This window comes from Bos taurus, chromosome 19 (assembly GCF_002263795.3).
Source record: "Bos taurus isolate L1 Dominette 01449 registration number 42190680 breed Hereford chromosome 19, ARS-UCD2.0, whole genome shotgun sequence".
Lineage (NCBI taxonomy): Eukaryota > Metazoa > Chordata > Mammalia > Artiodactyla > Bovidae > Bos > Bos taurus.
Genome location: NC_037346.1, coordinates 57,142,325 through 57,155,315, shown reverse-complemented (window position 1 = coordinate 57,155,315; position 12,991 = coordinate 57,142,325). Strand labels below are relative to the sequence as shown.

Genomic DNA, 12,991 nt, shown 5'->3' with positions numbered 1-12,991 from the left:
AGCCCTCTTCAGGAAGTGGATAAGCCGCAGCAGGGAGACTCAGAAAGCTGCTGTAATAAGTGCCGTACGGTGCGATGGGCCCTAGAGGGAGGAGCTGTTCTTCGGGGCCTGAGGAGGTGACCTTTCCGCCTTACCGTGGAGCACTGGGTCTCCCCCAGGGCGCTCGAGTTTGTTTCCCTAGAGGACGCTTGGCCACGTCTCAAGGCATCTTTGGGCTTCCCCCATGGCTCAGGTGGCAAATATCCCGCCTGGCAAGGCAGGAGACATCAGAGACACAGGTTCGATCCCTGTTCAATCCCTGGGTCGGGAAGATCCCCTGGAGAAGGAAATGGCTACCCACTCCAGTATTCTTGCCTGGAGAATCCCATGGACAGAGAAGCCTTTCGGGTTACAGTCTATGGGGTCCCACAGATTCAGACACGACTGAGCGACTGACACTTTACACTTAAAGGTACCTTTGGTTGTCACACCTGGCGGGGGGTGTTGGCTGCTCCCCGCCTTTAGCGGGTGGAGGCCAGGGCGCTGCTGGGCACAGGCCAGCCCCCCGCACGCAGGACCATCGGCCCCAAGTGTCCTCAGTGCCCTGCTCAAGCCGACCCTCCAGCTCTCCTTGCCCGGCCCCGCCTTGCTGCTGTCCTGCCCAGAGCGCCTCCCCGCTGTCCTTTACAGACCATGCTCGACCCGGGCCTTGCTCTGCCTCCTGGGGGCCCCAGGCAGGGAAAACGGCCCTTCCAGGCCTACTTCCACAGTTGGCCCCTTTGAAATCCCAAGCTGGCTTCTCTGTAAACCAGAAGAAGCCTCTTGGCTCCTGCTTCTTCCCGCCGGCTGCTGTGGCCCCAGGAATTCAGATTAATTTTCATGTTAATCTCAGTACAACATATTTAGGAGAAATCCGATGCTGTGACACATGAATTACTCAAGGCCATGGAATGCCAACTGTAGATGAATTTCAGATTGCCTTCTGTTTTGAAAGATCCAGGCCACTCTCTCTGCCTTCAGCAGAGATAATCAGAAAACTGACCTTATTTGCCAGGCTCAAGGGCAGAATAAACCTTCCCCCAGGAAAGACTGAAGGCAACAGAAGAAGAGGTAGAGGATGAGATGGTTAGATAGCATCACCAACTCAGTGGAGATGAATTTGAGCAAAGTTCAGGAGATGGCGAAGTCTGGGGATCCTGGCGTGCTGCAGTCTATGGGGTCAAAAAGAGTGGGACACGACTTACCAACTGAAGAAGAACTCCAAATGCCTCTAGGTGTCCCTGGGAGGGCAGAGTTGAGACCCAATCAATTTTAAGGGGTTAAGGAGTCTCGGGCCCCCACCACCCGCCCAGCTGGAAGCCTTTGTCCGGCTCTGGTGTGAGTGGTTCAGACCTGAACCCCTGGGGCCAGAGGACAGTCAGGGTCCTGTGGATCATTGCTCCTCAGAGTCCACAGGCCAGCAGCACCTGGAGCTTGTTAGACGTGCAGACTCTCAGGTTGTACGTTTGATGGGAGATGCGATAACGTAAGAAGCCGCATCCTTAACTTTCGAGCAGTAGCTGGCTAACATCTCCTGCAAACACTCAAACTTTGTGTTTCTCTGACTTGGCTGCACTGGAAAGAACTTATTATAAAAATATTAGAGGCGGCACTTTCAAAAAGCTTAACTTACTTATTCATTCACTTATGGCCACGCTGGGCCTGCACTGCTGGGTGCAGACTTTCCTCTAGTTGCAGCGAGAGGGGCCCTACTCTTCGTTGCGGTGTGTGGGCCTCTCATGGCGGTGGCTTCTCTTACTGTGGAGCACCGTCCCTAGGGCGCACAGGCTTAGTTGCTCCATGGCATGTGGGATCTTCCCAGACCGGGGATCGAACCCCTGTTCCCTACATTGGCTGGTGGATTCTTAACCACTGGACCCGCAAGGAAGTCCCAAAAGGCTTTATTTTATGTATATTTTATCTCTTTAAAAAAATACTGCTGGCTACGGCCTGGGTATCCAGATGTTTTTAGAACCCTCCCAAGCCCCACCCCTGCAGTGTCTCTAATGCACAGCCAGGTTTGAGAAGCCCTGGGTTAGGGATCTTCTGGCTTTATGTTAATCCATCCTTTTGATGTAAGAGATGAGTCCTCTTAGGTCCATTGTGCAGATGGGGAGACTGAGGCTGGAGCAATTGGAGAACCTCCTCCAAGGTCATAGGATGAGTAAGGTGCGCGGCTGGGGTTTGAACCTGGCTCTCGGAGTCAGTGGGCCTGTGCCATCAGCTTGCTCGCTCAGCAGGCTCCTTAGCGCACGGGTGCGTTAGGGAGGCAGATGTCCTGATGGCCCCAGGGTTGGAAGCATCAGCAGACATGAAGCCTGCCCAGGCCACGCCCACTGTCCTCAAGTAACCCCCACGAGGCCCTGACGTTGAAACTCGGTGCCCAGCTGCTGTGGCCAGCCCAGCACCCCAGAAGAGCCGGCGCTTCTGCTAGCACGGTGTCCGGTGTGACGGGCGACGCGTGACCTTGTCCTGACTGCTCCCTCCCCTCTCTCCCACAGTACTCGCCCAGCATGCGGGCCACCTACCTGTCCGTGGCGGATGAGCACCTGCGGCACTACGGGAATGAGTTTCCAGGCTAACACGCTTTCCGGAGTTCCTGCCTCCTTGCTCCGTTTTGGTTTTTAACTAAGGCAAATGCAAGTGTGTTTCTTTAACAGAAACCAAAGGCATGTATAGAAACTGCAGGATCGGAAGGCTCCAGCTGGCGCCAGGGAGTGACTGGAGATTCAGGGAGAGTCAGCCTGGGGTTGGCTGACATTCCTGGGCAGACAAGCCCCGTGAGCTGGACCAGCCCTCTCCCTCCGCTGACTCCCTTTCGACACCGGAAACGCCCCCAAGTGCTTGGCTGTCCCTAAGCTAGGAGCCTGGCTCAGCTCGCCCCTGACTCCCCGCTCACCAGGTGGGGAAGGGCAGTGATGAGGGGCTGGGTGAGGCTCTAGGGCCCCCTTGCCGGGACTCTGCCTCCTGCAGACACAGCCGGGAGCCCAGGTGACCATTCTCGGGGTCACCTCTCTCCTCCTGGCTGCTCAGATGGGTACCATTTGCCCACAGGTAAAGGCAGGTGGGCTGATCAGGAGATGCTTTTTAAGGTGACATCCCTGATGAGACCAGACACTGTCCAACTCAGTCTCCCGGGGCCCAGTGGACTCTTCCCGGCCACAGAGGGAAGGCCTTGGCAGGTTCTGCCTGTGAGGCCAGGAGCTCCAGGGCCTTGCAGCCTGCTGGGCTTCCAGGTAGCGGTGGTGGGCCTGTCTTCTCTGCAACCTCTGTCGCCTCCCCTCCATTCCAGAATCTCCGCTGTGAGATTGCTCATGGCGGGAAGGGCGGTCTCAGGTATTCACAGACACTTTGAAAAAGCGACTCTCTTTCTTACCAGTGTTCTAAAGATTCTTGATTATCCAAAGAATTACAACTCATCCCACAAGCCAGTTTTTACAGCAGATGTGGGGCTGATCCCTCCCACCTGATTTGTCGACCAAAACAGAGGTCAGTGAGACACCCTGTCCCCAGATGCTGGTTGGTGGGGATATGTGTTCATCCCACCTGGACGGACGCATCTTGAGAGAATAAAGTCTCTGGGAGGGAAGTCTGAACGTGAACAGTCTGGTCCCGGAGACCGGCTGCTTGGCCACATCAGCTCTCCCTGCTTCTATCTCCAAGTAGGTCCTAAAGGTTTTAGCAAAACGGTGTCCTGATGTACAGACGGGCATCTTCCCTACCTCTCCCTCCACCCTGTCCCCACCCCCGACCGGTACCTGCTGGGTGAGGGAGGAGTCTGGGGACCAGGAGGAAGTAATGACTCACCACCTCTCCGCTGAGGATCCAGCGTTAGCGACTTTGGTGCTTCCAACCTCCTGCCGACAAAGAGTGCATGGTCCGGGAGGCCCACAGTCTCTCACGCCGAAGCAGGGGCGTAGGGTAGCGTGGCTGTGGACCGGGCACCGCTTCTGGTCAAAAGGCTGAACAGCAGAGTGGTTCTCAGGCCCCAGCCAAGCCTCCCCGACCGCAGGGCCACCGGGCCGCCGGGACTCTGTCTCCCTCATTCCCCTGTACATACGTGTACCATGACCCCACCTTCGTGAGGCTGTGTCGCGTGCAGACAGGAACTCTGCAACGTCAAGGTGGTGCTTCTTAACATTCCTCGTTGGCCACTAGAGTTGTTTTTAATGCATGTAAACTAAACTAGAATCCCTTGGGTGGTTCCTGGAGGAGCCGAGTAGGCACACCTCTGCTTAATACAGGTGCACCCTCACCTGGGGAAGAAATAAACCACTGGTACTAAAGTGCATCCCGTGTCTGACTTCCTGGGCTTCGGGGATGATGACCGGAACCGATAGCACCTACTGGCTGGGTTACACTCAGGGAGGGGATCAGAGCGGGTTTCAGTGTTGAGGATTTAAAGACAGGGCTGTTGGAAGAAAACAAAAAAGAAAACGAAATAGAGACAGGGCCTCACCTTGCTGCTCTTCGGGATCAAAGTCAGGCCTCCTTTCTGCCTGAGTCTCCAAAGCTCCCCTTCGAGGTGCTTCCTTTTAGGGTTACTGATAACAAGTGGCATTTATTGAGTAACCTCCAAAGTGCCAGGAACTGCCCCAAGTCATTTTGTATACTAACGCATATATATGGAATTTAGAAAGATGGTAACAATAACCCTGTATACGAGACGGCAAAAGAAACACTTACGTATAGAACAGTCTTTTGGACTCTGTGGGAGAGGGAGAGGGTGGGATGATTTGGGAGAATGGCATTGAAATACGTATAATATCATATATGGAACGAGTCGCCAGTCCAGGTTCGATGCACGATACTGGATGCTTGGGGCTGGTGCACTGGGACGACCCAGAAGGATGGTATGAGGAGGGAGGAGGGTTCAGAATGGGGAACACATGTATACCTGTGGCGGATTCATTTCGATATTTGGCAAAACCAATACAATATTGTAAAGTTTAAAAATAAAATTAAAAAAGAAAGCCAGAGGTGTACAGAGAAAGGACTTAGTTGGTGCACGTGTCAGAGCCAGGAGTGTGTAACTCACAGCCCAGGTGGGCACCTCTGGGCAGTGAGTGACACAGGCTTGTGGCGGGGTCACAGGGCGGACCGCCTCTCCCAGCTTGGCGGCAGGTCCTTGCTGCATCCTCTTCCAAAACTCTCCACCCGCATGGGTCACCTGCCTGCGCCCGGGCTCCCGAGACACACAAGCCCTTCAGTCCTGCCGTGCAGTGTCTCGTGTGTCTGGCGAACACCTGAGCCAGCCTGGGAGGGCACCCCTCCTGAGGCTGTCGTTTACGCTGATTCCTCTGGAGCAACTGACGGAGTTGTGCACTGTTGTGGGAATGAGGGATGGTACGGCTGCTTCGGATAACAGTATTCAGTTCAGTTCAGTCGCTCAGTCATGTCTGACTCTTTGTGACCCCATGAATCACAGCACACCAGGCCTCCCTGTCCATCACCAACTCCCGGAGTTTACCCAAACTCATGTCCATTGAGTCAGTGATGCCATCCAGCCATCTCACCCTCTGTCATCCCCTTCTCCTGCCCCAGTTCCTCCCAGCATCAGAGTCTTTTCCAGTGAGTCAACTCTTCACATGAAGTGGCCAAAGTATTGGAGTTTCAGCTTCAGCATCAGTCTTTCCAAAGAACACCCAGGACTGATCTCCTTTAGGATGGACTGGTTGGATCTCCTTGCAGTCCAAGGGACTCTCAAGAGTCTTCTCCAACACCACAGTTCAAAAGCATCAATTCTTCAGCGCTCAGCCTTCTTCACAGTCCAACTCTCACATCCATACATGACTACTGGAAAAATCATAGCCTTTTTTTTTTTTTTTGAAAAATCATAGCCTTGACTAGACGAACCTTTGTTGGCAAAGTAATGTCTCTGCTTTTGAATATGCTATCTAGGTTGGTCATAACTTTCCTTCCAAGGAGTAAGCGTCTTAATTTCATGGCTGCAGTCACCATCTGCAGTGATTTTGGAGCCCCCCAAAATAAAGTCTGACACTGTTTCCACTGTTTCCCCATCTATTTCCCATGAAGTGATGGGACCAGATGACCTTCGTTTTCTGAATGTTGAGCTTTAAGCCAACTTTTTCACTCTCCACTTTCACTTTCATCAACAAGGTACTTGGAGTAGTCAATCATAGAGACAGAAAGTAGGATTGTGCTGGCCAGGAATTTGGGGAGGGGGGAGTAGGGCCTTATTGTTTAACGGAAATAGAGTTTTGATTTGCAAAATTAAAAGAGCTCTGGGATAGATGGTGGTGATGGTTGTAAAACAGTATGAAGGTTCTTAGCAGCACTGAACTGAGCAGTTAAAAATAGTTAAAGTGGTAGATTTTATGTGTACTTTATCACGATACAACACTGGATAAAGAGGTTGGTGGGACAACACTGCAGTGCACTGTGGACTGGCCTTGGGGATGGCCAGGGCCAGGGGCTGCTCTCGGCAGAGAACTTCAGTTGCCAGGACTTCACTGGTGGTCCAGTGGCTAAGAGTCCAAGCCCCCAATGCAGGGGGCCCGTGTTCGATCCCTGGTCGGGGAACTAGATCCCACACGCTGCAACTGAAGATCCCACCAGCCACAATAAGGACGCAACACACCCAAATAAGAATCTGGATGGTGATTAAAGTCACTGGGTCATTTAACAACGAAAATAAAAGCCGCCAGATGTTCTGTGATTGACTGGAGATCTGGAAGACGCTGCAGTTTTTAAAGCCTGGACCCTTGTGCTTACTTCTAATTATACGCTCTTGCTGGCTTCCCAGGGTGACCGAGACGGGCCCGCCCATGGGTGCTGCCTGTGTTTCCAGTGAGCGGAGCTGCCCGCTGGCAGCTGGCAGCAAGCAGGCTTTCTGAGTGATAGTGGGTGAGAAGCCTGTAATAAGTCATCAAAATGATACGGGAAGGGAGGCTGCAGTTTTCCTCTCGACTTTTCTATTTCTCCTCTCCGCCCACTCCCCCTCACCTCTGTGTGTGCAAGGAGCCTCAGCGGCCCAGAGCGGGGGGAGGGGTGAGGAGTGAATCTGTGATCACAGCCCCAACCAGCCAGTGCTCCAGGGTGGAGCCGATCCGATTCTGGATGCTTTGTGTCTGAGTCGCCTCTGACCACACAAAGCCGGTTCAGCGGGGCTTTCAGACGCTCCTGCGCCCAGCTCCCATCACTCGGAGGGACTCCTCGGCTCAGAGAAACCGGTGGCAGGAGCCCAGGGGCAGCTGATGGCAGCGGCCACCATGGGCTTGCCTTTGGTCAGTGCCGTTGGGCAAAACGCCATCTCGAGGGGCCAGGCCGTAGTGGAACATTTACGGAGAAGCTGGGGCCCCCGAGGAAGGGACGTTTGCTTTCCTCCTGTCCTTTCACAGAATCCCCAGAAGCTGGCCAGGAGCCTACCGTGCCTCTCAGATCCCCACAAACTAGCCCCAGCTGACTTCTGTAAACTCGTCTCTCACTGGCCCCCAGCAGGGACCCCCCCAAAATGCCTTTCTTCCGTGACAACCGCCTCTCCTTCAATCTGGAATCATCTCCCCTCTCCTTCCCCCCTGCAGCTCATAACCATTTGTCAAGGCTCCATTCCAACCCCAAATCCCACTTCTTGTATGACACATGGTCCGCCCAGGTCCAGATCTCCAACAGCCATCTCTGAACTCAAGTTAGATCCCCGGACGTGGGAGGCACAGAGCTGGCCTCCGGTGCAGGTTCTGTGGTCAGCTCCAGCCTGGGCACACTGCCACGTCAGCTCAGCTGAGCCTCCCAGTTATCCTGAGTACTGCAGCTGCCCCCTCCCTTGGCCAATGGGGATTGTTGAGTCTGTTGGCTCAGACGGTAAAGAATCCACGTGCAGTGCAGGAGACCCTGGGCCAGGAAGATCCCTGGGTCGGGAAGATCCCCTGGAGAAGGGAATGGCTACCCACTCCACTATTCTTCCCTGGAGAATCCCAAGGACAGAGGAGCCTGGTGGGAGGAGCTGGACAGTACATGGAGTCTGGAGAAACCCTGGACAGAGGAGCCTGGCGGGCTACAGTACATGGAGTCGCAGAGTCGGAGACGACTAAGCAGCTAAGCGGGGCTTCTCTGGTGACACAGGGTAAAGAATCCGCCTGCAATGCAGAAGCCCTGGGTTCCATCCCTGGGTCAGGAAGATCCCCCGGAGGAGGGCATGGCAGCCCACCCCAATATTCTTGCCTGGAGAATTCCACGGACAGAGGAGACTGGCGGGCTACAGTCCGTGGGGTCACGAAGAGTTGGACACGACCAAGCGACCAACACACACACACAGGCGACTAAGCATGAGTCAGAGAAGGAAAGCAACTTGCCCAACATCACTCGGTTAGTAAACAGTCAAATGAGTGAGCGAACGTCGCTCAGTCGTGTCCGACTCTTTGCGACACCATGGATCGTAGCCCACCAGACTCCTCTGTCCATGGAATTTTCCAGGCAAGAATACGGGAGCGGTTTGCCATTCCCTTCTCCAGGGGATCTTCCTGTCACAGGGATGGAACCCAAGTCTCCTGCATTGTAGGAAGATTCTTTACCATCTGAAGCACCTGGCTGGGATTCAAACCCATGTTTTCCAACCCCACATCGGGTTCTTTTGGTTTACATTATTTCACCTCATTGTCTTAACTAAGGAGAAATTTCATTTTATTCGTTCATTCATCCGCAACCAAGAGCTAAGCTGTGGAAACACCCAGCTCCTACCTTATAGGAGTTTCCTTCCTGGTCCAGTGGTTCAGACTTAAGCTTACTATTCAATATGCAGGGGCTATGGTAACAGAGAGGAAGCTGGGGGTTCTAATTCCCATTTAGCAGACAAGGAAACTGAACAAAGGGGTGGAATTGACCTTCTGGATCATGAGCAAATCAATAACAGAGCCTCACCCAGGGCTCAGGACTCCTAGGAGCGCTGAATAGTACATTTTGCATTTTCTAAGAATCTTGCCAAATGCATATTTGTGGACTTGGATAAGCGCCTTGGCAAAGATCCTACATACGTTTATCGTTACCGGTGCTTGACTAATTTAGGAGGGACCGGAGACGTGGCTTAACGGGATGGGAGGGTCACGTGCTCCAGGTTTCCTTCCGCGCTGCGCAGCCCCGCGTCCTGGGCCCGGCCAGGGTTGCTAGGCAACGAGTAAACTCCGGAGCCGTTTGAGAAGCGCTGGAGCCAGATCCTCGACTCGGGGGCTTCCCTAGCGGCAGCAGGAACCGACCGAGGTTGAGGGGCGGACGCGGGGAGGATGTCCGCGGCTGAAGAGAAGACTGGAGAGTGAAAGATAGCCCCAGAGGGTGAGAAACACCTCTAGTGCAAGAAGCTCCTCGTGGGGCGTCCTTCCGGGCCAGCTCTGCCGGATGATGGACCAGTGCTCCTGGGGTCCCCCGCCAATCGGTCCTCGCTGCCCCCGATGTTCCCGGAGTCCCAGGACCCAGCAAGTTCCAAACACCCTGCCTCCTGCACCTCTTGCGGCCAGTCCGGTCCTGATGCGATCAGTCTCCTGGTGGGGGGATGGGAGACCTAAGGGTTTACAGCGCCGCCCACCCCCCCCCCCCCCCGCCCCGTATCGAAAATACAGCCTGGGGCTGGGGTGGTGGGCGGCCGGCCCGGTGAAGAGGAGAGCTTTCTGGTAAGAATGGAGGGAAGGGCGTTAGAGTTACTGAGCCCCTCTGCAGGGGTGGTCCTCTGCAGCATTTCACCTATTCCTCAGCCCCGGAGTGGGTCTCCATCCGGATGCCCGGAGGGTATCGTGCTGAAGGTCACACGCAGGGTTAGTTCCTTCTTCCTGCAACAAGTTCACAGTTTATGTCTCTTCAACCACACAAGTGCATTCTTCTCCCAGCTTTCAGACCCAGTGTTTCCGTCTTACATCGTTAGCTTGCTGGACTTTTTCACATCAGAAGAGGAGGAGTAGGGGAGAGACCTCTAGGCGAGCGTCCTGGCGGATTGGGGTCACATCGCACGTTCAGCGTGTGACGAAGGGAGGAGGGGGCCCCCCTCTGTGCCAGGCACTGGGGATGGGAGTGAACAGAGGACCACAGTCTTCTAATTAGGAACCATTACTCTCGTGGACTGTCATTATTAATGAATATTCATTGCTGCTGTTGTTGTTGTTTAGTCACTAAATTGTGTCTGACTCTTTTGTGACCCCATGGACTGTAGCCCGCCATACTCCTCTGTCCGTGAGATTTTCCAGGCAAGAATACTGGAGTTGCCTTTTCCTTCTCCAGGGGATCGTCCTCACCCAGGGATCAAACCCACGTCCCTTGCATTGGCAGGTGGATTCTTTACCACTGAGTCTCTAGGGAAGCCCGATGACTATTAGCACTACATCAAAAAAAAAAAAAGACCATAGTCTTGGCTCAAGGGGACAGTGCTATAGTTGGCAGAGCAGGGAAACACAGGCCCACATCACCCTCCGGGTCTGGGGACCTCCTCCCACGTCTGGCTGTCTTCATCCTCCACCTCTTGGAGCTCATCCCAGGTTGACCCCAGTGTGGAGCAGAGGAAGGAATTCCCAGGGAGATCAGCCACTTTTGAAGGCGAGTGAGTCCTTTATGACCAAAGTTCCAGAAGGTGCATAGACAGAAGAAAGAGGGCAGGAAGTCCCTCCCCCTACAGTCCTGTGTCCAGCCAGACACAGCACAAAGACTGGAGACTGCCCAGGGACAAGAAGAAGGAGAGGCCTTGTCACCATTGTGACACCAGGGAGTCCAGTGGTGCGGAAGGTGGCCACCTCCACTTGCCTGCCCGTGAAGCTCCTACACTGAACTTCTCAGCCACCCCCACCAGTCCCTCATCTCTCCCTTTCTCTGAAGCCAAAGGAGGTTCTTTCCAGGAATCACTTCCCTCATTATCATTGCACAAGCCAAGTCTTGTTTTTATGTTTGGTGAAGGTTCTGATATGACTGCCCCAGGATGTCGGAGGCGGTTGCATATTTGGCATTCAGATCAGCATGTCTCTAATTCCACATGGTCTTGTGTTTGAGATGCTTGTGGGGCTGAGGTTCCCACGGGTGGCATCTCCTCCCCCAAAGTCCCAGAGGGCAGCGAGGCGGCTCCTGCCTCCCCTGGAAGCCCCCTTTGCAGACAGCCTTACTCAGGCGCTGCTTGGCGCAGCCCAGCCTGTGAGACTTGTCTCACCAGGGTGGGGAGAGACCTTCTGAGACCACCCCCCAGCTCTGACCTCACCATTCATCTTCATGCTCCACCAGCTTGTGAGAAAGAGCCTGCTCTGGGTCTTTGAATGAGCTGTCTTCCCATCACCCAGCCAGCCTTTAAATGTCTCCTCTGTCTGCCTCCAGATAGAAAACAATGCCTCTGTTCTCGCTCCTGGCTTGGCCTTGGGAAGCACCAAGAAGGAAAGCAAAGCTGTTAACAATATGATCTGGGCTAAAGAGGCTATTTTTGTCTTCCTAGGCTTACCTCGTGCTCTTAAGACCCCTTGTGTCCCCTAGGAGCTGGCCGTCTCGTGGCAGTTGTCTCTTAACAGAGGGAGGGATAAGCAGCCTGTAGTTACCAGAGTCTGCAGTCCTTGGGGGCGAGCGCTGGGAGGTGGAGGGGCGGGGACGCAGGCGCAGCCCTGCTGTGTAGTTCAGCGATGTGCTGGCGGCCAGGGTGATGCTCACTGGGTGTGCACGCTTTTCCACGAGGCTCACTCTTGTCCATGAAAAATAAACCCTTAGGGCAACCTGCTGTCATCCGTGCTTCTGTCCCCATCCTCTGTTCTCCAAGCCATTGCTCCTACCCTTCCTGGGTGTAGAAAAGTTGCCAAACCACAGGAAAGAGTGAAAAATACTGCTCCCTGCAAGTCTGATGGAGAATGAGCTGTACTGGGGCTGAGAAGTAGGCAGTTGGGACGGTGGTACCGTCTCCAACAAACAACACCTGCAGATGCAAAGTGGCCTCGTAGTTAACCTTAACCTCATCGCCCTCACCCCCGTCCCAGCTGCTCCAGGGCCTGAGGCCACCCAGGCACATGCTTCTAGGCTGCCACAGAGCTCTTGGCCCTAAATCTCGGGGGACAGCAGCCTGGACCCACCTGTCTGGTTCCTTAAAGCCCTGGAGTTGGGGGAGGAAGGACAGATGCATATCTGGTCCTAATAGTCATCTGGAGTGACCGTACTAATGTCTAAGCCTCATCTCAGACATGTAGACCAGTGTTTACAGGAAGGGGGCTGGGAATCTCTATGTTTTGAAGGGACATTCCAGATTTGAGAAATGTTGGTTGTGAGATTAAGAGCCCTCACTTTAAGTTGGTGGTTCTCATCCTTGGCTGCATGCTGAGAGATTATGATTTAATTAGTCTGCAGTTCAGCCTGAGCATCATGGTTTTTTCCAGAGCCCTCCAGGTGTTTCTAAGTGTGTAGCCAAGGTTGAGAAGCACTACTGTATTTTCGTTTGTTTGTTTTGGCTGTGGGATCTCAGATCAGGGACTGAATCCTGCCCACCCTGCTGCGATCCATTTTGAGTCATCTTTTTGTATGGCTCGAGGTAGAACCTGGGGTCATGCTTTTGCCTGTGAATGTACAGCATCCCCAGCATCATCTTTTTAAAAGATCATCCTCTCCGCATTGTGTTCTTAGCACCTTCATTGAAAATCAATTGACCATAGATATAAAGGTTTATTTCTGAGCTCTCAATTCCATTCCATTGATCAAAGTGTCTGTCCTTATGGCAGCATATCACTCTGTCTTGACTATTCAGGTTTTTTGTTTTTTTTTTTTAATGTGGACCATTCTTAAAGTCTTTATTGAATGTGTTACACTATTGCTTGTCTTATGTTTTGGGTTTTGGCCTGTGGGATCTTAGCTCCCCGACTAGGTATCAAACCCACACCCCCTGCACTGGAAGGCAAAGTCTTAACCCCTGGTCCACCGAGGAAGTCCCTATTCATGGTTTTAACAAATGTTTTCTGACAGAGTAAGTGAAGTCATTGTCAGGTCCAGTGTGCTGCAGGGAATTTAATTCAACATAATCACC

At 53.5% G+C, this 12,991-nt stretch overlaps 2 protein-coding genes across 5 annotated transcripts in view; both read left to right on the top strand.

Annotated features, from left to right (window-relative positions):
* Positions 1-4,309, top strand: part of TTYH2 (tweety family member 2) — a 35,690-nt gene extending 31,381 nt beyond the window's left edge. The window contains 1 exon segment of the mRNA NM_001105626.1: positions 2,520-4,309. Within this exon segment, the coding sequence (NP_001099096.1) occupies positions 2,520-2,600 (81 nt within the window). The 3' untranslated portion in view covers positions 2,601-4,309.
* A 4,646-nt stretch (positions 4,310-8,955) lies between these two features.
* DNAI2 (dynein axonemal intermediate chain 2) overlaps positions 8,956-12,991 on the top strand; it is a 30,256-nt gene continuing 26,220 nt past the window's right edge. The window contains exon 1 of one of the 4 annotated variants that reach the window (XM_059878635.1): positions 8,956-9,303. The gene's annotated coding sequence lies outside the window, so the exon portion shown is untranslated. The remainder of the gene's footprint in view (positions 9,304-12,991) is intronic. The other 3 variants (XM_005221328.5, XM_002696221.6, XM_010816634.4) reach the window with 3 other exon arrangements.